We start from the raw sequence: 27,223 nt of genomic DNA, 5'->3' as shown, positions 1-27,223 counted from the left end.
GATAAACATACCTAAATTTGTCCAAAATAATATCTCATTTGCAACTGTTTGACTAATGATTACACCCTGAATCAGCTAGATGCATGCAAGATTGTGCGATGCAGTATTGAATGTGCCATTGTCTGTCACCTTGATTATTCTCATTTTTCTCTCGATCGGTGTTGTAAACTGTCCTGATGGGTATAGGGAAACGTTTTGTATCATGTAGTAGCCTAAACGCTGTTAGATTGAGCTGGGTGAATGGAATATGAATGACAATCATCCAATATGCTGTGATAGTAATAAGGCCATGTTCATTAAAAAAAATATCATCCTCCCTCATCTTAAACGTCACTGACCTCCACTGAACCATACAGAGGGTATTTGTTCCTTTAGTTGTGTCATTTGTGCATTGTCATGAGCTGGGGCACTGTGTATAAGCTGTGACATGATGCCTCGTCATACAGTAGATCACTAGCTCAAATGATGTCAGAAAGATGACTCACTATAACACTGTAGTAAGGGATCTTTTGTCTTTAAATGAACTGTAGTCTGTAAAATCTATTCTATAGAATATCATATGGATGGTACCAGTAGTAGAGTCCGCCCCACCTGTCTGAGGGACTTGACAGCCACCATGTCTAGGAAGGACACGGCTGAAAAGTCCAATACCAGGCTGTGGAGCTGGACCTTAGGTACCGACACCCTGACTGACAGCTCCATGGCCCAATCCACACGGACCTCCACCTCTGGCACAGGCCAATCCCCGTCCTCCACCTGCCCGGACTCCCGCCCACTGTCCCGCTCGCTCTCGAAACCCTTTTTTTCGACACCCAGGGAGACCTCGGATACCACCTCCCCGGTCTGGGGGAACGGACGTTCAACCAATCAATCAAGTCAAATGTAGTACCACAACCAATCATAAAATCCTAACTGGTTACCAGGTACTGGAGCTCACATTACAGAGCAAAACAAAATGAGTGTAAAGGATTGAAAGGAGACTGAAGATGGAAATTCCCTGTTTCAAAAGATTCTGAGCTGAACAGATGAATGTTATCAATAATCAGACTGTATCGTACCTCTGTCGCCCTCAGTTTCCCTTTCTTTATGAGTTTGTGAATCTTCTTGAGGGCCTTATTCCTCTTCTTGAACACTCTGACAGAGTCAAACCCCACCTGCATGTCAAAGGTCAAATGCACAACAAACTTTCATCTTGCCTGCTTGTAGAATGATAAGGCCTATCCACAATCTATACAATGCCAAGGGGAAATATAACGAGTTCAATCACCGTGGATCTCAATCGCTCTTTGAAGTAGTCAATGTTGGCAAAGTAGATGGGAGCATTGCACTTAAAAATCTTAATTCCGGGAACTTCTGTAATCTGAAAGAGGAAGGCCTAATTATTGCATTTATTTCTGGCATCCATTTCTGGTATATATTAATTAGAGTTCAAACATATCAGATGTCTTACATTCTTGTAGTCTTTCATGTTCCTGTATATGTTTGTGCCAGGTATGTTTCCAAGTGTAGAGCATGCAGGACTATTTTTTAATCAATAAAATATATTTTTCTGAATGCCATCCTAATCATTTCTATTTTGTAGACAGACAATATAAATAATGACCGTTTAAACTAGGACACATCAAGCACATGAATCCTATAATGTCTTTGCAGTTATTTTTTATGCTTATTTGTTTTATGTTATACATCAGTGGGTTTGGGAAAGTCGATATTTCTAATGACACGAGCTGAAGACTTCAAAGCCATCCTAATAGCCTTTGATTACAGAAGAGGCCTGCTCAGTATTACTCAGTCTCGCCGACTGACGTTTATAGACTCTTATCTACACAGCGGTGAAGAGCATGTGGTCAAACACGCAAGCCAGGGAAATCTTTTGATCTTCTGATTCAGGGTTAATGGGTTTACAATACAGGGTAGATACTGTAGTGTACATAACAATATCTACATCAAAATATGACATCTAATCTAGGCCTTCCCAGAATGCATCTAGTAATGTATGTGATTGGTACTATGTAGTGTGTTACGTGCTATAGGTGTTATGTGTCACTCACAACTGTGTCCTGACCAACACAGTTCCCATCTCAAACAGCAGGCCAGCCGGCAGTCCCACGTCCAGACCCGACACCACAGAAGCCAGGCAGGTCGCCAGCCAAATGAACTGGGAAAATAACAAGTTTCAGTTTGAACTTATGATGAGATCCAGCAGAAAAAGTCCTAGTTCAATTGTTACATTGAAGTGAAATACAGTGGATTGGGTGACATCAACACACTGCGGTATCTTTACTGCCAGTGACTACATAAACAGTTATTCCATGTACGCCAAGTTGATCATGCTTTTATGTCATCTACAGTATGTCAGGGGATTGAATGTGGACGGCGCTCTACAGTGTTACTCACACAGTCTGCTCTGTTCTGTCTCCACAGTGTGGGCACCTCTGTCACCTGCATGAACATTCCCTTCAGGTTGGCGATGACGATGGCTGCCAGCACTGACTGTGGGACCAATACAGAGCTGGATAAGTTGTGTTAGTCTACACCAATCCCATGTCATAATCTGCATGATCATTGATCCCTTTCCTAACCTTCTGCAGGGGTTCCAAGAGGTGCCCCAGAGCCAGGATCACAATCATTACCATCACAGCTGAGATTATACCAGCCATCTGTAGGAGTAGTGTACACGTTTGTAACGGCACCAGTGATTGTGTGTGTGTGTTTCTAGCCTATAAGTACTGTATAGTGTACCTGACTCTTGCCACCGGTGCTCTCCTGTACAGCGGTGCGGGACAGTGCAGTGCTTGCCACAAAGCTGGAGAAGCAGCCACAGAACACATTGCTGAACCCGAACGCTATCAGCTCCTAGGACACACAGGAAGAGAGCCTGGTCAATCTACTGCAAATGACACATGGAGCATCACACACGTTACAGCTGAGAAACCAGTGTCAATCTGCAAATGTTTATAACGATTCTCATTGGTGGAAGGAGAGGAGGACCAAAATGCAGTGTGGTAAGTATTCGTCATATTTTAATTGAAAAACTGCGGACATGCGGGAGACTCCGGCAGCGCCGTAGTGAAGGGCGACTCCGGCAACTCAGGACAGACGGGCGGCTCCGGCAACTCAGGACAGACGGGCGGCTCCGGCAACTCAGGACAGACGGGCGGCTCCGGCAACTCAGGACAGACGGGCGGCTCCGGCAACTCAGGACAGACGGGCGGCTCCGGCAACTCAGGACAGACGGGCGGCTCCGGCAACTCAGGACAGACGGGCGGCTCCGGCAACTCAGGACAGACGGGCGGCTCTGGCAACTCAGGACAGATGAGTGAACCTGGAGGGAGGAGACGGAGAGACAGCCTGGTGCGTGGGGCTGCCACAGGACCCACCAGGCTGGGGAGACCTACAGTAGGCCAAGTGTGTGGAGGAGGCACCGGATGGACTGGGCTGTGGGGGAGCACTGGAGCTCTGGTGCGCAGCCTTGGCACCACTCCTCCAGGCTGGATGACCACTCCAGAGTGCAGGCACAGGTTGAACCGGGCTGTGGGTGAGCACTGAAGATCTGGTGCATGCCACTCGCACCTCTCCCTTAGGCTCAATGCCCACATTCGCCCGGCATGGGCGGAGCGCAGGCATAGGACGCACTGCACCCTCCCAGCTCCCCGGAGACACAGCACGCAGAGCCGGCGCAGGATACCCTGGGCCGAAACTGCGTACTGGAGACCAGACACGCTGAGCTGGCACACACTCGCATGGCACTTGCGGGGGGCTAGCCTATAGCGCCTTGGGCTATGAGCGCATACTGGCGACACAGTGTGCTTGACCGCATAACACGGTGCCTGACCAGTACTGCGCTTCCTCTGGTAAGCTGGAGGATTGGGCTCAGGTCTCCAACCTGACTCCGCCACACTCCCCGTGTGCCCCCTCCCAATTTTGAGGGGGCTGCCTCTCGTGCCTGTCGCGCTGCCGTGCTACCTCCTCATATCTCCGCCGCTCAGCTCTCGTTGCCTCCAGTTCTTCCTTGGGGTGGCGATATTCCCCAGTCTGTGCACAGGGTCAATTACCGTCTAAAATCTCCTCCCATGCCCATGAGTCCAGAGAACGCTGCTGCTCGATACCACGCTGCTTGGTCCTTGGTTGGTGGGTGTTTCTATAACGATTCTCGTTGGTGGAAGGGGAAAAAAACTGAACACTACACAAAATAACAACGAAGCGAAAACTAAACAGTTCTGCCAGGTGAACAGACACTAAACAGAAATTAAACACCCACAACCAAAATGGGGAAAACAGGCTACCTAAGTATGATTCTCAATCAGAGACAACGAACGACACCTGCCTCTGATTGAGAACCATACTAGGCCAAACACATAGAAATATAACATAGAAAAAAGAACCTAGACTACCCACCCCAACTCACGCCCTGACCAACCTAACACAAAGACATAAAAAAAGGAACTAAGGTGAGAACGTGACAATGTTGTTCTTGAACATACTGTACCTGTGCTCTGCTGTGATGTCATAGAGACAAGGGCCTGATTCAGAAAACATTTGCGTTGGTGCTAATTTGCAATATACAAATCCGGATTTGGTAGAGAGTGTTGAGTTACTGTAAACCCATTCAATGAAGCATTTAAGTGATACTTACTATGAAAACCAACATTGTGTTTTAATGGTGTCCTGACTATGTGTGTGTCTGTGTGGAGTTACTCCAAAAAATAGCTTTTGGCCACAATGCTCACATTGTTTCAGAGAGACATTAGGAAGGTCATATTAAACTCTTGGTTATTGACACTCTCACATCACAGGTCGACTCCCACAGCGTGAGAGAAATTTTGCTTAGGGAAAGAACATGATTGGCAGGAAGTTTGGAATGTAACCCCCCCCCACCCCCCCCACACACACACACACCTGATTGCCATCGATGGTGTAGTCGTGTTTTGCAGCATATACTGTACCTTGGCCACAGAGACAGCCACTGCATAGCCCACTACCGCTGTAGAGAAACTAGAGCCCAGAATGTTCCACAGCAGCTCTATGTTTGGGGGGCTGACCTGGAGCAAACCTGTGGGAAGTTACACAAGTTACAATAAAATGTTTTTTGACAGTTTTGATATTGTGTTCGATTTAGGAAGTGTACAGTACTCAATTTAACTGAATTTAACTCACATTGTTATTTAAATAGTCTTTCAAATTATGTTTGGTATGGTTGGGAACGTTTCTCCATGCCATTTGTTGATATTATTGTTGAAACCATTTGTTAATACTCTGACGGTAACACTACAAGCCAAGGCAGTCTGGTTTGGACAGCGCCTGCTGAATGACTTAAAGAGGAGGACCATACGATTCTAAGTCTGTCAATAAAAAACTCCAGAACATCCTCTGCTTTGGGGACAGGAAACAGGAAGTGCCACAGGAAGGGCTCTCACCCCCTGGGGATGCTGTGCACAATAGAGAGAATAGAGTAGATGTCACGGGTCAAAATTTTGATTGATGACCCTATGTGAACTCTATGTGAACCCTATGTAGTGATGACGTGTGCATGTCTTCTGGTCAGGCAAGCCTGGTTAGGTGGGGGCTATGGGGTGAGTAAGGGTCCATTTGACAGGCCGTTAATGATTGATGACCCAAGCCTGATAGACAAGCCTGGTTAGGTGGGGGCTATGGGGTGAGTAAGGGTCCCTTTGACAGGCCGTTAATGATTGATGACCCAAGCCTGATTTATGACCCTATGTAATGATTTATGACCCTATGTCATGTAGAAGGGTGCATGCCCTGGGTTGAGTAAGTGACCATGTGTCAGGTCAACCTGTTACTGTTTCTCACGGTTTGGGTTGGTTAAGGCCCCTTATAAAGCCGCTGAACAATACCTGTTTAAGAGTGCACAAGATCTTAAGAATAACCATGGAATTTGGGATCGGTACCAAAGCAGTGATGACTGTAACAACTGAAACAGGCCTTCGGGTTGCCCATAGAGCAAGGGCAAAGTATCAACCAGCAATATATGATGCGCCAAAAAAACGTTTTTTAAATGTGTATAGAACCCAAATACCGCCAGCAAATGCTCTGACAGATCAAGTGTTGATGTCTAATGGCCAGCAGTGGGGGTATCGGTTTGATTACCTGGCCTGTAGAGTGACCCTCTATACGGTAGATGAAGGAGAAGAATATACAGACCAGACTGTAGGCTTGGAATATGGTGTTGAAGACTGGTCGGTTTTTCGCAAGGTTGTGTGTCCTGAACTGAGCCTTATCACCAAGGGGTATAGTGTGTTCACGGGCCACGAGACCCGTTGGGAAGGTACCCCGGACTCCTCAGGACAAATATTTCACAGGGTGAAAATACAAAGAAAGAATGGCCGACCGTGCGGCAGCGTGGAGTTCTATATCGGCACCGAGGCAATCCGAAACCACAAACTTAGGGGTGGTGGCCTGACTGGGGATACCCGACTGCGTCTGCTTATTCCTTTTAACAGTTGGGATGTACTGGAATTGAAAATGTTGCAACCGTTGGATGCTCTCTTTGTACAGAGCCAACAGCGTCAGAGCCTTGTTCATTTAAAGAAGTGCATAATATATACGAATCGTAAAGATTACGATGCAAAAGAGCCTCAAGAAGATACAGCGTCAGAAGAAACCTAAGTAAGCGGATGCTTTAACCCCGCCCCCCCAGATACCCAAGGGCCTTGTTCTACAATAAAAAGAAAAAAAGCAGACAGTTCTTCATTTCAGCATACACCATGGATCTCCAGACCATCTACGAGGAAGCCACTACGTCATGGGGGCCCGACACTAAAGACTCTATGCCACGAAGCCCTACACTCTACGCACCCCTGGCAAGACCCGTGACACCCCCGACATTTACCCAGCCTGAGGATGTGTTTGATGGGGTGGCCAGTACTGTTTTTGTGGATACAATCAAGGCCTCTGTAGCTACACTTTTAAACGTGGTGATTGGCGAATATATACGAGAAAAATGCATCGGCTGTGAGATCAATCATCCCAGCCAGCGTCGTCATCCTTGCCTCTACGACCCTCCTAGATACTACTTTTTCAATCATTTTGAGGAGCTGGTGAAAAGACTGTGGTCCTGCCGTTTTATACCAGCGCTGGTCATCGCCCTGGAGTCTATGGGTATTGCGCCGTCTATCCCTAGAGTTTACGGGGTAACCGAAGCCTTCCTACATGAACTGAAGGAGGCCCTCTTCATCCATGAGAAACTCAAAGAAATCCGACACACCCTGGTGGACGACAACAAATACAGGGAAGCTGTGATGGCTGATGTGATGCTTTTCTGGCTCAATAAATCCCAAGAGACCGAGTGACATTTTGTTTATTTAGAGCTATGGGTAACTATGTGTCTACGATGTTTGAGCGAATAAATACATTTTTTCTTTTGAGAGACCTTACAAATGTTATGCATCAGATTATTGAAAATAAAGTGAACAATGTAAAGTTCTACACAACCCACAATACAGGGGTTATTGTAGAGCGTGTGTTAAAAATGGAGCAAATCATGAAACATGTCCGACATACGGGCGAGAGTTTACAATGGTCACATATGGTATCAAGGCTTGTTGAGGATTCTGAAGAACTAGAAATAACTTTGGCTAAGATTTTACATTATTTGTTTGAACCACCCTTTAATGTGAATGTGTATCATATTTGTTGTTTATATACTTATATATCAGACGTGTGTGTTTTAAAAATTCAGCGAAACAAACCTGTAAATCTAAACAATATATACAGGGTGTTGCATGCTGTGATTGTTGAGAAAACGGGGACTTGTATCTTGCAACAAATCCTGAATTGTCTGTATACGTAATAATTGTTGCATTCTTAAAATAAAAATTCACAAACTGAAATGTTGTCGTTATATGAAAGTGGCTCATTACAGTTATTGTACCTCAGAGAGGCAAGAAGGATGGCTGAGCAGCTGTTGAAAAACATATATTATAATCCCTCTAACCCCGGGTCTTATGGGGGTAAAGAGCGTTTACAGAGAGCTATAGTCGAAGAAACAGGTAGTCTGTTAAGCGATGCTAAAGTGAATGAATGGTTATCAGAGCAAGATGCCTACACTCTACATAAACCTGTAAGAAAACATTTTCCAAGAAATAGAGTTTTTTCTACGCATCCATTATCCCAATTTCAGGCGGATCTATGTGACATGCAGTCCCTTGCCGATAAAAATGATGGAAATCGCTACATGCTAACGGTTATAGATATTTTCTCTAAATTAGCCTATGTAAGGGTGTTAAAAAATAAGAGCGGGGCAGAGGTGACCAGGGCCTTTGAATCGATCTTGAAGGCAGGAGGCGCCCCCAAGAAAGTGCAGACGGATGGCGGAAAAGAATTTTTTAATCAAACATTTCAGAAGCTAATGAATAAGTATAATATAGTACATTTTGCTACAGGCTCTGATTTGAAAGCTTCGGTTGTGGAACGCTTTAATAGGACTTTGAAAGAGCGGATGTGGCGCTATTTTACAGCTCACAACACCAACCGATATACAGACATAGTTCAGGATTTAGTAAACGGTTACAACCACAGCTACCATAAGACTATACGTATGAAGCCCTCGGAGGTCTCTTCGGAAAACTCTTTTCAAGTCTTTAAAAATATGTATGGTTTGTTCCCACTTCGCCGTAAGAAAAAAATGACTTTTAAATTCCTAGTGGGTGACTTGGTGCGTATATCAAAGTTGAGGGGTGTTTTCGACAAAAAATACGAACAAGGCTTTAGCTCGGAGTTGTTTACCGTTACCGAATGTCTGCCACGCATTCCGCCGGTCTACAAATTAAAAGATTATGACGGGGATCTTATAGAGGGATCTTTTTATGAGAAGGAATTACAGAAGGTCCAGTTGGGTAAAGACAAAGTCTTTCACGTGGAGGAGATTCTAGATCAGAAGAGAGAAAAGGGTAAAAAATGGTTGCTGGTCCGCTGGAAAAACTGGCCTCAAAAGTTCAACAGTTGGGTATTGGAGCAGGATGTGGTGGAGGCAACGGGGGTTAATTTAAACCCCTAGTCATGATAACTAGCGCATCATTCGCGTGTACACAGTTGGGCATCATGGAACACAGCGGCTTCTACCTGACTCTCCCCAGTAATGCGTCGGCACAGATATATCGTAATAATCAGAGTTCGAAGTATACAACCAATTTTCCAAAGCCTATAGAGTTATCAGAGGCTTGGGAAGTAGGTCTCAGCGAGATTACATACCCCCATAGTTGGTATAATATCAAAGCTAAGGACCGTGATTTTTATTGCAAAAGGTTCTCGGAACCTGCGAAACTTATTAAGCTTAAAAAAGGTTTCTATAGAACCGTCGACAGGATCGTCTCAGAGTTGAATGAACACCTAACCCTGAACAAGATGGAAATATTCCTATTCTACAATCCAATCCATAAAAGGATACAAATCTCAGGGCCTGCTAACGGAGGTATAAAGACCAGCGGTAATTTATCCTACATGTTGGGGATGGGTCCCAATAAATGGACGTATGTGAACGATAAATTATTCCCATTCCCTGCGGATATACATGCAGGCTTTTACAACATATTTGTCTATACCGACATCATAACCTATCAAAGGGTCGGAGACAGCTGTGTGCCCCTCCTGCGAACAGTTCATATAGACGGCAAGGATGGGGACATCGTCACTGTCAATTATGACAAGCCGCACTACGTACATGTCAGCAAGAACTATATTGAAAACATTCTGGTTGAGCTTAAAACGGATCAGAACGAAAACATTGAATTTACTTATGGTAAAACGATTGTAAAACTCCACTTTAGACCCACCAAAACCTCTCTACATATATAATAGCTGTATTATATTTATAAACATAATACAAATAAAAGGGTTATGGAGCACCATCAGCTCGACCCTAACCGTTATGTTTCATACTATGTGGATCAAGTGGGTAATGGACTACCAGGATATCATGGAGCGCCGACAATGTATGGTTCGGGGATAGGAGGTATATTCCGTAACCTCTTCAGGATGGTTTTACCGTTTATGAAGAGAGGCTTCAGCATAGCCAAACCACATTTAAAATCAGCGGCTAAAAATATAGTAAGTGAGGTTGTAGCCAATGCTATGACCCGAAGGGCGTCACCAGAGGTGGAGCATCAAGAAGGCTCGGGGCTTATGATATTGTCTCGAAGGCCAAAAAAGAGACCTCCTGGTTTAAGGCGTAGACCTGCACCTAAAAAGCGGCGGTTAACTGTTAAAAGAACCTCAGTAAGTCAAAGACGGGGTAAAGTGAGGAGGTCTGTACCAAAACAGGCTAAAAGAATACTAGGAAGTATTTTCTAAAAGAATAAGTGACATGGCTCTTTTACATCGAATGTCCTCTGAAGCTATAAAGACAGAACTTGATCTTTTCACGGCACCGTTAACGCAGCATTCAATAGATAGATCCAGTTATGTGGAGATAGCCCCTCTCTCTGCTATTACCGATAACGGGCCTATCGAATTTTTCATACCAGGCCATGGTGACAACTATCTGGACCTCAACAACACCTTGGTGCATTTACGTCTAAAAGTGACCAAAAGAGATGGGTCTAATATTGCAGACGATGCCAAAGTGAGTCTCATTAATTACCCCTTGGCCACCATTTTCTCCCAAGTTGATGTGACTTTGGGTGAACGCCTAATCAGTCAAAGCAGCGCTACATACCCTTATAGAGCCATCATGGAGTGTTTACTAAACTACTCCGAAGACACTCTCAAAACCCAATTTAGCGCCGGGCTGTTTAGCAAGGATACTGCAGGAGCCTCTATGGAATCGACAGACCCTTCCACCGGTGCAAACAAAGGACTAGCGGCACGAGCTCGCTACTGCGCCGAATCTCGAGAGTTTCATTTGCTAGGCCCTATACACTCTGACATTTTCTTTCAAGAACGGTTACTCTTAAATTCGGTTGATTTAAGATTAAAATTAACCAGGGCCAAGGATGATTTTTGCCTGATGTCTCCCCAAGACGGGGATTTTAGTTTGAAAGTGTTGGGGGCAACCCTTTTTATTAAAAAAGTATCTGTATCTCCGGCCGTGCGCCTGGGTCACTCACATGCTTTGATGAAAGGAAATGCCCTTTACCCTCTCCAAAGAATTACCATGAAAACCTTTAGCATACCTGTGGGCAGTAGAATCTGCAGTCAAGAAAACCTATTTCTAGGCCCTTTACCTAGATATGTGGTTATAGGTCTGGTTGATCACGCCTCTAATACGGGAAGTTTAGATAAAAACCCCTTTAATTTTCAGCACTTCAATGCAGAGTATGTAGCGCTCTGTCAGGACGGACGTCAGGTTCCGGCGAAGGCTTTCCAACCACAATTTAATAACAACATATCTGTGCGAGAATTTTACAATCTATTCCTGGCTACAGGGCGACATCTAAAAGATCTCTCTTTACCTATTGACAGAAATGATTTTGCAGAGGGTTACACATTGTATGCTTTCAATTTATCACCTGATGATGACACCTCAGGAAATCTGTCTGTGGTGTCCCAAGGTAACCTCAGGCTGGAAATGCGTTTCCGTACACCTTTAGCCTGTACAGTTAGCATGATTGTTTACGCATGCTCTGATTCAATCTTGGAAGTGAATGCCCGAAGACAGGTCTTAGTGGATTATTATTAAGGACCTTTGAACAAAGACATGAATACCCAAGAGTTGGACGGGCTCATGAGCCGCTTGATTGGAAAACAATTTTGTGGAGTGTTGGCTTGTGATGAATTACCTATGGAGATATGGTCTGAGAGGCCTGCAATGTTTATTGTCAATACCCATCCTAAACACATGCCTGGTGAACATTGGCTAGCTATGACATTAGAACAGGAAGGTGGACGAAAAATCTCAACTTTTTTTGATTCCTATGGCTTTCCCCCCGGTTTTTCACATTTCCCTAAATCTATTAAAGATTTTTTGACCCTAAACGGTACAAAGATCTACTACAACATCAAACAAGTGCAAGATAACCTTTCCACTACATGCGGTCACCACTGTGTATTTTACCTGTGCCAAAGAGCCCGGGGAGTTTCTTTTGAAGATGTTATGTCTCTTTATAAGGATGATTTAAGAAGTAATGATAACCTTGTATCTTGTTTTGTTAGAAAATATCAAAAGTGTTCAAATGTGTGTCCTTTAAGAACGCGTAATCAAGGCGTATGCTCACGTCATATGTTTCAAGAATGCCACAAATGTTAACTTGCTTATTTTTCAAATAAAAAATTTATTGAATTTAATCATAGTCATTCAAAAGTCATTTTCAAAAGTCTAACCACGCCGAGAGATCGGGTTTAGGAAAAGGTCCTGAGACGTTCATGGGAGTAAATGAGTTAGCATCATCGCTTTCATATGGGGCCGGTGTCGTTGGGGCATCTTTAGGGGTGCTGTATCTCGTTGAAGGCTTTTGTTTTAAAGCTTGAATCTGTTGACGAAGCTTATGGTTGGGTACACCGGAGAGGGGGATGTTGAGGATTGCCAGGGCCTTAAGAAACTGACGCCAGCCGGGAGGCCTTCGGTCATCAGCAACCTTGTGGGCAGCCGTGGTACTTTTAAGCAAGTCCTGCATATGGGACCCCCTAACCACAGAGCCCTGAAGGATAAACTCTCCAGAGTCGTTCCAAGCAGCTATCCCCTTTGAGTCTTTTATCTTGTTCATAATGTATTTAACATTCTTCCTGTTACGTAAAGGCACATGTGTCAGTAGGTCATGCATAACTTTATCTTCAAATGGCATTTGAGCTTCACCCGACATATTATCGCCACTAGGTAAGATCGACGGTACAGGCCTTACAGGGGCATGGCTATCGTTAGGTTCGACATCTGTTAAAGGGTCCGGTAGGGAAAGGGTTAAATGGTTAGTCTCTCTCTCCCCTTGCTTTACCCGAGTCAAATACCTTTGCATTAGGTTTGTGTATTTTTGAATCTTATCATAGGGGTTCAATCCTTTTCGGTTCAAAACATCCTTCATGGCCGTATCCAAATCATTTTCCGCTGTTTGTCTGATATCTTCAGGACCCTGCATTTGTTTTTTAAGTCTATCCAACTCTTGTTGAGGCACCAAGTACATTTTAGTGGCCATCACACCCACGTGTTCAACCACCACGTCTGGCCGCAATAAGGCTGGTGATGAAGGGCACGGCTATACTGAGTAAAGGTAGAAGAAAACCCCCAGACTGTTGTATACTATGTCTTTTCTTTTGAAGACTGGCCCTTTTATTGGCAAAGAGTTTGATCGCTGTCTTTTGTCTCCTTAATTTTTTCAATTGGTTCAGGGTGAGTGGAATGCGTCCTTTGAGAAGATTCAAAGCAATCTCACATAGGGCTAATATGAGATCTGAAGAACAGCGACCCAAGATGGCCTTCCGTTCTTTAGCTGTAGAACCTACTAGCCTTCTCAAGAGGGGGAGGTTTCTTTTTAAACGCAGAGACATAGCGTTTACTTTTTAGGAAGGTATGCAGCAGGCCTCTCCCCCGGAAACAGCCCTGTACGTAGCCTAAGGTGTTCTGGAGTATTTGCTTTTAAATCCACGATTAAATAAGAAAATGGCTCTTTGGTAGCGTCCTCATAGCTCTCCATAAAGTATGATTTCCGTCCAGGGTACATCTGCTGAGCTAGAGTGCTAATTTGCAGTTTGTCTCTAGGATTTTTAAACAATACCATGTAGTTGGCATTCAAGCTAATGGTCCGACTATTTTTACCTTGGTGAAACACATTCTGGACCAAGTAAAGCACGGACAGGTTTCTATGATGAGTATATTGGGTAAAAGCTCGTGCAATTTCAGGGTGTTCGCTACCAGCAAATAGCATATCGTCCAAAACCAGCAGATTATTTACATGTGGGGGGAGAAGTTCATCATCAGACAGAGAATCGGGTATTCCTTCAACAAACTTGATTTTTATTGTCTTCAATAATTCATCATACAGAGGTTGGTAACATGAATAACACCATACAATATTGTCAGGCTTTTGAGATAACACATGTTCAGAATTCTCTAAAATACTTTTTACAAAAAAAGTTTTGCCACTGTTTGAAGGGCCGGCAATTAATGCTGAAAAAGGCAATTGTAGCCGGGGGTCAAAACCCTCGACAGCAGTCATAATATCTTAAGCTTTAAGACACACTGGGGCTTGTAGCATAAGTCAGTAGCCAAAGGGCAATGTGGTACCGTCAGGCAATAGCTGTCTCTTGTCATAGACTACCCTGAATCTTTTAGTGAGTGGTGCGTTTCTTAGATGGAACCCCTTTTTATCCCTCACTATTTTGTTGTAGGAGCTCAAAATCTCCAAGTCACTATTCTTGTCCTTTACGAACCCCTCGACCAAGCGCGTGATTGATTCCAAGTTTACACGCGGTGCATTTTCATAGTTTTGAGTCACGCCTTTGGCTTTCAACACCACGTGATTGGCTTTAGTCCTAAAAGCATAGCTTTTTGGACCACATGAGGACCATTCTGTAATATGGTCACCCTCTTCGAGTTCACTCGTTAAACCCCCAAGATAGTTGCTAAGTGGGGGGGTCCAATCCCCCGGTTTGCTTACATAGACCACAGAGTCTGTGTCGTGGTAAAGAACCCGCCTCTGAAGCTGTTCCATGAGGGTGTACAGTTCAAGGCGGCCATAGGCTGTGGTAAATGCTGCAAGAAACACATTTACATTACCCGGGGGTAGAACCCACTTTTGGTGGCGCCTCCATTGCACCAAGGCAATGTCTTGACTCAAGAAGGAAAAATGTGAAATTTCGTATTGGTCCGAAAAAACAAATTCCAAAAATTCTTCGGGGTCTTTAATGATCGAAGTTGTTAGCATATTGCATCTCTGCGCTAATTTCCCCCAAAGGGAGTTCAAGTACAATTTCGACACATTTCTTTTGGTTTTGTTGACCTCTATTCTGTCAGGGTCAAGAAGTATGCCTTCTCTGTCATGGTAGTCTTGAATGTACTGGTCTTTACTTTCTTGATCTGTGACCGATGCAGGATAGCCTGAAGCCATCTGCTTGCATCTCAAGAAGGTTTTGATGTACTCTTTAAAAAGTGTGTCTGATTTCCTGGAAAAGTTCCACACTTCAAAGATTTTGGCCACACGATACCCCTTCTCTAAAGCCTTAGAGAATTCTACAGTGACCCATACACCGGTCAGGGCTCTTTCTTGATCTGTGTGATCACAGGGGTTTTCCTGGTTGTGGTTTTCACAGCATGTGCGACAAAGGGGAAAGAAAAGTTTTCCTTTAGGACCCTTGTAAGGCAACACAGGTATAAACAGCCCCCTAGGAGGGTAGACAGTCGCTTTGATTAAACCAAAATAATTTTGGGGTTTGTCAAAGTCGCTGTGAATAATTTCAGGATGCCCTATAGGATAGAATGAGGAACTCATTACATGAGGATATAGGGATGTAAAATCTACATAGCCTATTGTCTCGTCGGGTTGAGCTACATAACGCAATGTCAAAGCATTGGTCCAGCCTCCAAACAAGGCCTGTCGCGGTTCCAGGGGCTCTGGAGGGTCATAATGGGTAAGGAAGGCCTTAACACTAGGATCTGCCTTTTTGAGGGCTGTCCATTCGTGCTCCCACAAAACCACAACTTTTAACCCGTAAGTAGCCTTTAAAGAATTCAGTTTGTCTTGAAACTCTTGGTACATTTCCCCAAAAGTCTTTTGGGTTAGGACACACAAGGTGTGGGGGACAAAGCATAATTTACAACCGTGGAAGAAACAACCGTTGTACTCATACACTGTCTCAACCCCGTCAATCTGTGTGTATCCATCTACATGGTAAGGCCCAAAAGCCTTCTCCCCCCGATTCAAAGCATGTTGGATAAAAATATCTTTATCCTGGGCCAAGTACTCCAACCATTGAATGGAACCACTAGAGTAGGCCTTGAATTGGCGTCGGTAGTTGTCTGGCGATGGGATAGCTATAGATTCAGGAGTTAGATAGTGTGTACGATAGGTTTTCATGCACGCTGATGCAATAGTTGTACAGCTCCAGGGGTCAATGCCCGCATCTTTGATTACCTCTTCTCTGAATCTGAGGCATCCTTCACGAAGTATAACAACGTCATTGTCACAGTATGATTCCATCTCTTTATGGAAATCAAAAGTGCCATGTCTTACGGTCTCGTACCATGTCATGAATCTCTCACGCTCTTTGGGAGACATTTGATCACACCCGTACATTTCGGGGGCTGGATAAGATCCTATATAATGTAGATTCTCCTCAGATGTGAAGAAATGAGGGAAATAGCCTTTGACAGAGTTTTCAAAACCCAAGGCCTCTGGCATTTGAGCCAATCTCATGGGTAAGAAGCTTAAGCTGTCAATGTATCTCTGTTTGAAGGCGGGGTCAACAAAGCATAATATTTTACTCCCTTGAGCTATGACACTGGGTGCCACGCCTTGCTGTATCAAAGGGTTCAGAAGCAGATAGGAGTCATAGGCCCTAGCATTGTGAGCTATAAACGTGAAGTTTCTGTACTGGGCTTTTCTAAAATGTTTTAGAAAGAGTCGGGCACAATCGGGTCCCTCGGCCGACCATTTTTCACCCTTGAAAGTCATGGTTGACACAAAAATAGGCAAATGAACCCCTGATTGCTGAGTTGTCTCAAAATCATAAAACACATATTTCTCTGTATGTTCATCTTCAGCCAAGGGCTGAATGTAACACTCATGTGTTACTTCTTGAACTGCTTCCGCGTCTCTGCTTTTCAAAGGACCTTTACAGATTGGGCAGTGTATAATTCCACAAACATGAGGTTTAGGGCTATCTATTTTAAGGTTGTAATTGCAATGACATTTTGGACATTTCTTGTTAATGTCACAACTGCTTACAGATTTACATGCCTTGGGATGCCATGTTTCAGTTTTGTGTTTTTCGTAACAGTAGGCCGAACGACATGTGCGGTGACAATCCGCACAGGGGGTCAAGTTTAGCGGCTGCATAGGGCAATGTTTATCCAGACATACTGAACAGTTGTAACGGCACGAGTGCCCCCCCATGCGTGTGTAGCCGGTATGACAGGCTGGACAGACATATGGCGCGCCTAAAAAGGCTGTGATGTTAGTTACGGCATAGTAATGCTCATTTTGCACATAAAAGTACATAGTCTTAGGATGTGGTTCGGGTATATTTTGGAACTTGAGGAGAGCGTCATTAGCCCTACTGTGGTACAAAACCACAATCTTGATGTTCAGAAAGTTTTCAAATTTGACTATGTCTGAGAAAGCCACAGCATCCTGTATACCGAGACCCACCGCAGTTTGTAGCTCGAGAGCTTTATGTAACGCGGCTTGATCCGTACATCCGGGGCTGAGTAAGTGGGCCAAACCTATGGCAAAACATAGCTTATTACCTGGATTGTGAACGTTTATGAGATAGGCCCTTTTATTGCTTATGATTTCGGACTGCATTAAACTCTCGAGCTTTCGTCTCTGACCCCCGCCCCCTTGTGGTTGGCGTACTAATTGTACTACAAGTTCGAGGGTCCTATCTGCTAGCACGTTTAAATTTGACTGTACAAGGCGTTCTAGCAGTTTAACAAATTGTTCAAGCTCTGCTTCACCATTCTGTAAAATAAGCGATACCTTGCTCTGTAGACTGTCTCCACAAATTTCCAACTGTAAGAGATCCCTAGGTTCGCTATAATCTCTAATCCTCGCTAACAGTTCATTCAAAGTGTCCATAAGCATTACGTAAAACACAGCATATTCCCGAATCTGACCCCCCCATGCGAAATTGAAAAACTGGCGAACCTCAATATTGTTGAATTTATTTCGACGCAAAACATGTACACTTCGATCAAGACCTCCCCCCTCCAGATTTACTAGGCAATTGTCCAACTGTTCAAAAACATCGTATTGGGTTTCAGACTCTTCGGACATTGGTGTTAAAGGCTGATTTATAGGTGTCTGGGGTGCCGAATTAAACCTAGCGCTCTCGTTCTGTACACTGATCTCAAGACCGCCCCCCTCCAGATTTGCTAGACATTTGTCCAACTGTTCAAAAACATCATATTGACTTTCAGACTCTTCGGACAATGTTGTTAAAGGCTGTCTTAGAGGTGTCTGTGGGGCCGAATTAAACCTAGGGCTCGCGTTAAGCTGGGTAATTAGAGATATGATGGTTTCGGGAATCTGTGTTAACATGTTTTCCTCGGAAGGCCCTGACTCATTCATACGTGTAATAATGTCTATGAGTTCGGAGGGAATCTGGGATAATAGATTTTCATCTATTGTCATTATGTCAATTACCCCCGAATCATTCATATGGTTAACTATATCTTGGAGCTCTGTAGGGATCCTGGCTAAGAGTGTTTCAATTGTCTCACTTTGGTCTATAGGGGGCGCCATCTGTCTAATTAAGGATGTGTGTGTGTGTGTGGGTGTGTGTTTACATGTGTGTTTTTTAACGGCGGTATTTGCTTGTTTTAGCCCTAATGTTTTTTAACATACGGGGTAGCTCGCTACGCCAGAATGACACATCCTGATTGTATTGATGCTCGAGTAGAATACACATGCGCCTCTGGAGTAGAGCCTTTCGTGATTTTAAACCCAGGGTAAACGCTTTGAAAAAACGTTCTTGGTCTATTTCAGAATCTGCTGTTTCCCCCACAGAATTGGCCGATTCAAGAAGGTTGGCAGCTTCACAGAACATCAAATCGTCTACCTCAGAAATGTCATTTAAATCTTTGACATCATCAGGTTTCGCTGGTGTCTTTGGAGCCTCCTCGGGGATGCTTGTCTGGGCATCCTCCGATGTTTGTGCGTTGTGTTCATAAGCCGGTGAGGAGTCTGAAATAAAAATAATACATACACAAATAGGTTATTAACCCTAAAATATGTTAAAAATGCCAAATACATTTCAGATATAAGCCTATATATTAACAATACATTAATTAAATACCTCGGCTTTTTTGACGAGGGCTGTTCTGAAGAAGCTCTGAAACCAGGGGCTTTTGTCTTTGTTCAACCTGTATTACAACATCTGCAGGTCCGGTAGATGGGGAGCCTGAAAAAAACAAAAAAACAGCATTAGGCCTTGTTTTAACATATTCCGGCATAAAAAAAATATATAAATATTAAAATAATAATATATATAAATAATAATATATAATTGATTCATACCTAGTCCTTGGAACGACGTCTCGTGAATATCGGCCAAGTAGAATTGTTCGGGTGAAGCGGAACTGTGGATCTGAGCACTAATTATCCTTTGGTGTTTAGAAATATGGGGGACAACGTTGTCCTGGCCAAGGGGAGTTGACCTGCCGTTTAAAGTCTCTGTTCGCTGCTTTTGTGTAAATACATCCTGGGAGTAGGGCAGAATTGTCTCGTAGTCATATGCTTCGCAGAAACCGTTCAGGCTCCATAGGGCATCGTTTAACCTTCTAGGCTTTAGGTCCTCTGTAAACATATAAAATAACTTTTAATATAAGATGCCCACACTTTTTGTTTTTAAGGTATAAATATTTTTATGTATGGAATTCTTGGAGCTTACTTACGTTGACAATTCAGGGCAGGCGTTTGTTTGTCGGCACTTTGTTTCGGAGCCCCATGGGATGATTCGAGCTCAGTTATACCTCGGAGTATCTGCGTGAATGCTTCAGAATCTATAAAACATTCGACAATATTAAAGCTATAATCACTTTAGCTAATATTGCCTTGTTATACGGTAAGCATACTGATCCTAATGATTGTTTAATATTTCTATAACATCCCACGCTTTTCAAACAATTCCCCACAACAATCAAATCTAATAAAGATTTATTTCAAGAACTCACCTTGCGATAGATCCATTAGACTGTTTTCCCCGATTATCTTTTTTAACGCTTCAGTCCGATAACGATTCTTGGAGTTTCTGGAGGTGCTGTTTGCATCGGAACTAAAACGCTGCTAACATTGCCCATGGTTTCTAGCGCTTTTGTACCCTACGACCTAGAGAAAAACCCCTGAATGATTTTTTTACATAGCATTTGGGGTTTGTCGTTTTTTTCGGGCTATACCCCCGCCCATGGTATATTTGACACATTTCAAACACATGGTATTGGGTGTGTCTAAACATTAGGATCCTTTTGGAGCTTCTAAAATCTCCGGGGTGCTAGCACCTAGATGCATGGGGGTGTGTTGTTCTCGACATCGCTGGGATGAATGACTTTTTAGCCCACCTAAAAAAAATAGTTTTATGAAAGGCCTTTAAGATTAGGAGTCGTAAGACACAATATTATTGTTGGGGGGTAGGCATCTGTTTTGCAGGCTAGTGTAAACCTTGGTTTCAAACGACCCACCAGGCATGCATGGGTATTTTTTTAACAAACAACCCGCCCCCCTTTTTCTGTTTTTGAAACACACACACACACACACAGCCACTACAGAAAACTCCCTCACGCACATGCGCGCGCACATGGCTTTTTCCGCAAGATTTTTCTCAGGGACAGACTGCGCTAAGAGTGAACAAACGCGAGAGTTCATAACGTGGTGAGATTCTGATTTTAAAACCATTTATTTCATTCAAAATATTTAGTACATACATTTTATATCGTTACATTCTTAAGGTATTTTACGATGCCTTTCTTACAGATCCTGGGAGCTTATGCAACCAACCGCCATTGTCCGTGTCGAGTTCACCCTCAAAAGGCAAGGCTCTCTTGCTATGTCCATCAACACATGGTAAGTTTTCACTCCAGGGGTAGATCCGCCGTCGGGCCTTTTGGTCTTGACTCTGTCTCAAGGAAAGCCTCGCCCAGCGCTTTAACTGTTCCCCATTTTGGAAGAGAATGTCCAGCTTATTCATAAGTGTTATGAAAATTGGATAATCCACCCATTTAAAACTAAACACAGGAATAAAAAAGTTTACATGTTTGCGGGCTCTGGAAGCTACCGGAGAATTGACAGACTTTGTAGCATTAGCCTTATCATAAAGGTCACAGGCTAAAATTGTCACTTTGTTGTCAGGGCTATAGTCCATTGAAGCAATTCTTAGAGCCTTGAGATCACTGCGGCCGCAGACCTGTTCTTCCAACGCATATCCTGGCACATTTGTAACACTTAGGACCTGTTCAATTTTACAAAGAGCCAGCCTGATGTTTAGCCATTCTCTCATCCCCAGAGCCGGGGGAAAACTCCCAGGTTTTGCAGGATAAAGGGGTTTGGGTCCACGGTCTGTGAATATCTTTACCGTAGAATCCTCCGGGTGGAATATGTAAGACATGTGGCCCTCACTCGTACCCAAAAATCCTTTAAAACATTCTGGAGCTTCACACAGAACTTCTTCAAGGCTTTGGTCACTGGGTTCATGACAAGCCGAGCATAACATCCCTAAAATTGGCATAGGTGTCATTTTTGTTTAATATTCAGGGGGGTTATCATGTACAGTCTTAAACAGGTATTGTTCAGCGGCTTTATAAGGGGCCTTAACCAACCCAAACCGTGAGAAACAGTAACAGGTTGACCTGACACATGGTCACTTACTCAACCCAGGGCATGCACCCTTCTACATGACATAGGGTCATAAATCATTACATAGGGTCATAAATCAGGCTTGGGTCATCAATCATTAACGGCCTGTCAAAGGGACCCTTACTCACCCCATAGCCCCCACCTAACCAGGCTTGTCTATCAGGCTTGGGTCATCAATCATTAACGGCCTGTCAAATGGACCCTTACTCACCCCATAGCCCCCACCTAACCAGGCTTGCCTGACCAGAAGACATGCACACGTCATCACTACATAGGGTTCACATAGAGTTCACATAGGGTCATCAATCAAAATTTTGACCCGTGACATCTACTCTATTCTCTCTCACAATGCTGGCGCCGTAGCGCGACTCCAGCACCGTGGCGTAGGAGATTCCAGCGGCAACCACGGTCTGGGAGAGAGGGGGGTGGATTGGGGTGGAGATAGAGACAGTTGGACACAGGAGAGGTGAGAGATGAGTTACTGTTATACTTAAACATGTATCACACATGTTACACATATGGAACACAGTAGATCCATATACAGTCATTTCATCTTTAGGTTATAGTTATTTTATCACTTAGGATGATGTAACTTGGTGGAGAAGTTCTAAAAACACCCCATTAATAGTAGCCCATAATATCCTCAGAATTCTCCGTAGACCCTATTACATGTTTGGATATTCTGCATTTCACAGAATCTCAAACACGGATCGTTATCATTTCAAAGCAGTAAAATATTGACCGTGAGCCATGCCATTTCCTACCACAATCACTTCGATGGGGATGGGGACGGGAATCTTGTGCCGGATTTTGGTGTTGACCTCTTTTACGGCCATGACGATGACAATGGTGAGCAGACCGGCCGCCAGGTCAGCTCTGTTGGTCTGTCTGATGTTGGTAAACACGTTGATGAGCGTCTAAACAGAAGAATTGGTCATATGTGGTGATTTTTATGTCTGACTCTATCCCTGAGATGTGCATTTTGTTTAATGCAAAGTAGGCCTTCGAATGAACCTAGTTGGATAGAATGACCACTAAATAGAAAGTTGCTATTTTGTCAATAACCATGTGTTATTTAATGGAAAGAAAATTCTAGGCTGTTTTTTTCGGAATGAATTCCGCGACACTAACAGCCTATCAAAAGGGATCTAGACAGATGTCCTTCTACAGTGTGTATTAGAGTACGAGACCCTCACGTAGAGGATGGAGAAGCAGCCGCTGTGGTTGTTAGTGGGGACGGAGAGGACTATCTTCAGCTGGGAGATGAGGACGTGGAAGGCAGCGGCCGTGGTGAAGCCGCCCACCAGGGGGTCTGACAGGTAACAGACCAGGAAGCCCACCTGGAGCAGCCCCATTACCACCTTTATGGGGAGGAACACCTGGTCACCATGGAGATACAGTAGACCACATGACTCTGGATCCAAGTTAAAGGCTATCAGGGCCCAGAGTTGTTCCTCAAGACCTTATATTAATATGAACAGAATGATATCAGATCATTGTGGGACATCAATGTCTTCCTCTTTGCACTGAATCTTTAACTCAATAGTTACCTGGAACAGCTCGACCAGCACAGTCATGGACGACGCCACCATGATAATCTGGGCCTCCATGGCCTCCACGTCCACCACAATCCTATCAGCCTTTGTTCCATTCACACCGGTGCCATTCCCAGGAAGCAGGAAGTGGTTATCGGGGGCGAGGGTCAACACGACGGAGCCTACCATTAGACAGGGAAGGGACCTGAGGGGTGGAGAACAGGCAAGGGAGACACCTGATAAGTGCACGCGCAATTGATGCCAACTTTGTAAATGCATTGTTACATATATGACTTGATGTCTCTGCCTCATTCATTAAACGTCCAATCACAGGAGATGGATGAGTTCATTAGTCATTGGTCAATAGTCAGTCCAAGTGTCAGTCAGGTGAAGGGCCCTACCTACAGAGATGTGTCTGGAGGTGCCCAGCAGGAAGTAGGTGAGGATGGGGAAGAAGGAAGAGTAGAGTCTATAGACTGGAGCCACGGACACAAGCAGGGCATATGCCAGGCCTGTGAGACACAAGGAAATATACCCCAGGACATGAGCAGTGTTAGTGTTCTCTCGTCTGTATGAGAATTGACGAGGGGCAACTGCAGTCTGACATGTTTACTCTGTCAAGATGGATGACTTTCAATTTCAACAGCATGTTACTTCAAAGAGCAATAAACAAAACTGTCTAAGCATGAAATGGTTCAAAGCAGCTTGCCATGGGTGATTACAGTAGTGAGGAAAGGAACGCCATTTGGTCACACTGGATAATCAAAAAGTTGCTATTTGTGGAATCTACACTTCGACTACAGTCGGTTTAGAGAAAACTGGGACACACCTTGTAAACTGCACACCAGACCAGTGCTAACACCAGAGATGACATCACCGGGAAGCCACTCTCTTATTGGGTATCTGGAGAACCAGTCAATGACAGGAAATACTCCTTTCACAACCTTCAGGGCCTGCCTACCTGAGCAGCTGCATTGGAAAAAACACATATGTAATGTCAAACATTATTACAGACAGACAGACAGACAGACAGACAGACAGACAGACAGACAGACAGACAGACAGACAGACAGACAGACAGACAGACAGACAGACAGACAGACAGACAGACAGACAGACAGACAGACAGACAGACAGACAGACAGACAGACAGACAGACAGACAGACAGACAGACAGACAGACAGACAGACAGACAGACAGACAGACAGACAGACAGACAGACAGACAGACAGACAGACAGACAGACAGACAGACAGACAGACAGACAGACAGACAAAACATACAAAATGTTGCCTGTCCTTCCTTTCAGTAAGACTATTAAAACCTTGTCCAAACTGACCCACAGGTGCGGCTGAGTCTATCCCTCAGAGTCCTCTCCTCACCGGCCTGCCTCTCGTTGTCCTCCTCAAACGTGGGGTTGGAGTAGATGGGTCTGGACACGGTGTATGGGTACAGGTTCTCTGGGAGAGGGCATCCATACCGCTCCGACTGCTGAGGAGACAGACATGATGGAGTTTACATGGAACACAACCAGTGAGCACCAGTAAACATTTTGAGTTAGAAAGAGTTTCTGAAGATTTGCATGACAGAGAGATATATATTTGCGTGACAGAGAGATATACAATGGAATAAAGCTGGTCTTTTTAAAATATATTTTTTAACAATCTTCATTAGGAGCTGTCATTTTATTGTGAGTAACTGCAGTTTCATCAGAACTTTTTCTTCAGTTTTATCCTCCGTTATGTGAGTGATCTTACGGTCCCATTCAATCAAACCTGGCACTTCCATGGTATTGAGAAAGCCTGTTTGAATGTATATGCTGTTCTCGCTTTTATTTCTCTCTGCTGGGTCTCGACCGTGCCCTGTGCAATTGGGTCCTGGACTTTCTGACGGGCTGCCCCCAGATGGTGAGAGTAGGAAACAACATCTCCATTCCGCTGATCCTCAACACTGGGGCTCCACAAGGGTGCGTTCTCAGCCCTCTCCTGTACTCCCTGTTCACCCATAACTGTGCGGCCATGCACGCTTCCAACTCAATCATCAAGTTTGCAGACGACACTACAGTGGTAGGCTTGATTACCAACAACGACGAGACGGCCTACAGGGAGGAGGTGAGGACCCTCGGAGTGTGGTGTCAGGAAAACAACCTCACACTCAAAGTCAACAAAACAAAGGAGATGATCGTGGACTTCAGGAAACAGCAGAGGGAGCACCCCCCTATCCACATCGACGGGACAGTAGTGGAGAAGGTGGAAAGTTTAAAGAAGAGCGATGACACCAAATTTAACACACCTGCTCCCCATTCACACCTGAGAACTTGTAACACTAACGAGTCACATGACACCGGGGAGGGAAAATGGCTAATTAGGCCCAATTTGGACATTTTCACTTAGGGGTGTACTCACTTTTGTTGCCAGCGGATTAGACATTAATGGCTGTGTGTTGAGTTATTTTGAGGGGGCAGCAAATTTACACTGTTATACAAGCTGTACACTCACTACTTTACATTGTAGCAAAGTATAATTTCTTCAGTGTTGTCACATGAAAAGATATACTCAAATATTTACAAAAATGTGAAGGGTGTACTCACTTTTGTGATATACTGTATATGTCAATACATAAACCCTTTACATATGCAGCAACAAAACACATTTTCTGACTTATTTTGTGCTTGATAAAGACACTGTTATCCAAACTAGGCATATTTACTAGATAACAACATTAAAATAAATACTTTTTGACACCAAAATATCAGTCATTATGTAAGATGTTATATAGTAATAAAGTGCTTGTAATATCCCATTAGTAAAAGTCAAATGAAATGTACCTTTTTGGCTCCTACTCTCTCTCTCCAAGGATGGTTTGGCTTTGATGAGCAGACAGGGGGAGAAGTACTGTAGCTGGAGTGTTCAGAAAGAGGATCTGATCTCCTCCTTCTTTACTCAAATATTTACAAAAATGTGAGGGGTGTACTCACTACTGTAATATTGCAACAACATACCAACAATCATTTTATCATGTCACTGACCACTTCATCAATGACATAGAGCACTGTATTCTGCCTGATTCCTAGCCAGCTTGGGTGGAATTGAACTCATAAGTCAGGGATCAGCCTTTAGTCCTATATAACCTTTGGTTCACACGGTCTGCAGCTAAACCCACTACAATGACACACCAGATTATGTATCACTTTGTCAAATATTGGCATTACAGTATATTTGTTCCTGAGGATTCAGAGGAAGAATTTTAGCAAAAAACAAGTTTTCCTGTAAAGGTGACAGACAAATGTCAAGTTAGTCCTGAATGCAATCAAAATCATCCCAAACAATATATTTTATGTAATAATATGTATATTTAAAAGCATCACAACATTAAAAACTTGTACAAAAAATTGGGAGGACAGAAGTGGGGGAGAAAGGTTGAATCCAGCCACTTCAGTCACTCTTTCCAAGAGTATGCCTAGTTAAATCCACTGGCTATTTTACATAGCTTTTACATTAATCTCGGCACCCAGAACCAAATCAGCTACTCAGTGTTAAGGCTGTCACGAGAGACTTCTTTTCCATAACAGTTTGCATTCAATATCTATTTTCTCCATCAGAAAATCCTAATATTATCTTGTTACTTATACATCTCCATAAAAGGTTTTCTAAAACAGACAAACACATTCTTGACCCTTTTGCATCTTTTCAGTGGCTATGTGGCTCCCAACAGTGTTTGTACTGTTTTGGGGTAAGAATGTTATACCATTCCAGATCTAAAGAACAGCATTTCATTTCGACCCTGCATGCTGACTAAAGTATACTGAAAGCTTCATATGACACCAACTTTTGCTTTGTTGCGCCTACAGATGACACACTATGGAGTCTTAAAGGAGGCCTGGGTAAGGCCAAAATGTCACAAATATTCCAACTTCAGTCAATTATTTCTCAATTCCACTTTAAGATACAAATGTTGAATATACACTGGGTGTACAAAACATTAGGAACACCTTCCTAATATTGAGTTGCACCTCCTTTCTGCCCACAGAAAAGCCTCAGTTCGTCTCAAACGTTGGCTCCGATGCTTCCCGCAGTTGTGTCATGTTGGCTGGATGTCCTTTGGGTTGTTGACCATTATTTATATACACTGGAAGCTCTTTCCCGTGAAAAACCCAGCAGCATTACAGTTCTTGACACTCAAACTGGTGCTCCTGGCACTAACTACCATACCCTGTTCAAAGGCAGTTTCAT

At 43.8% G+C, this 27,223-nt stretch overlaps 1 protein-coding gene across 1 annotated transcript; it reads right to left on the bottom strand.

Moving 5' to 3' along the window:
* Window positions 1–555: 555 nt before the first annotated feature.
* LOC109896291 (pendrin-like) lies at window positions 556–27,223 on the bottom strand. The gene is made up of 14 exons (XM_031832726.1): window positions 27,203–27,223; window positions 24,335–24,482; window positions 23,392–23,502; window positions 23,006–23,172; window positions 22,652–22,834; window positions 22,220–22,372; window positions 21,803–21,865; window positions 4,947–5,042; window positions 2,743–2,856; window positions 2,583–2,660; window positions 2,398–2,493; window positions 2,066–2,158; window positions 1,059–1,154; window positions 556–843 (listed from the first exon to the last, which is right to left on the bottom strand). The coding sequence occupies exons 1-14, from the start codon at window positions 27,221–27,223 to the stop codon at window positions 556–558; spliced, it is 1,707 nt and encodes a 568-aa protein (XP_031688586.1).

Source organism: Oncorhynchus kisutch, linkage group LG9 (assembly GCF_002021735.2).
Source record: "Oncorhynchus kisutch isolate 150728-3 linkage group LG9, Okis_V2, whole genome shotgun sequence".
NCBI classification, from domain to species: Eukaryota; Metazoa; Chordata; class Actinopteri; order Salmoniformes; family Salmonidae; genus Oncorhynchus; species Oncorhynchus kisutch.
The sequence above is the reverse complement of the archived record's forward strand: the minus strand, read 5'-3'. Positions and strand labels throughout refer to the sequence as shown.

Coding starts and splice junctions, on each gene's coding strand:
- LOC109896291 (XM_031832726.1), bottom strand. CDS start 27,223: ATGAAACTGCCTTTGAACAGG. Junction 2,857..4,946: donor TGGCTGTCTCTGTGGCCAAG/GTACAGTATATG, acceptor TGTGTGTCCTAG/GAGCTGATAGCGTTCGGGTT. Junction 1,155..2,065: donor TTGAGATGGGAACTGTGTTG/GTCAGGACACAG, acceptor TTTGACATGCAG/GTGGGGTTTGACTCTGTCAG.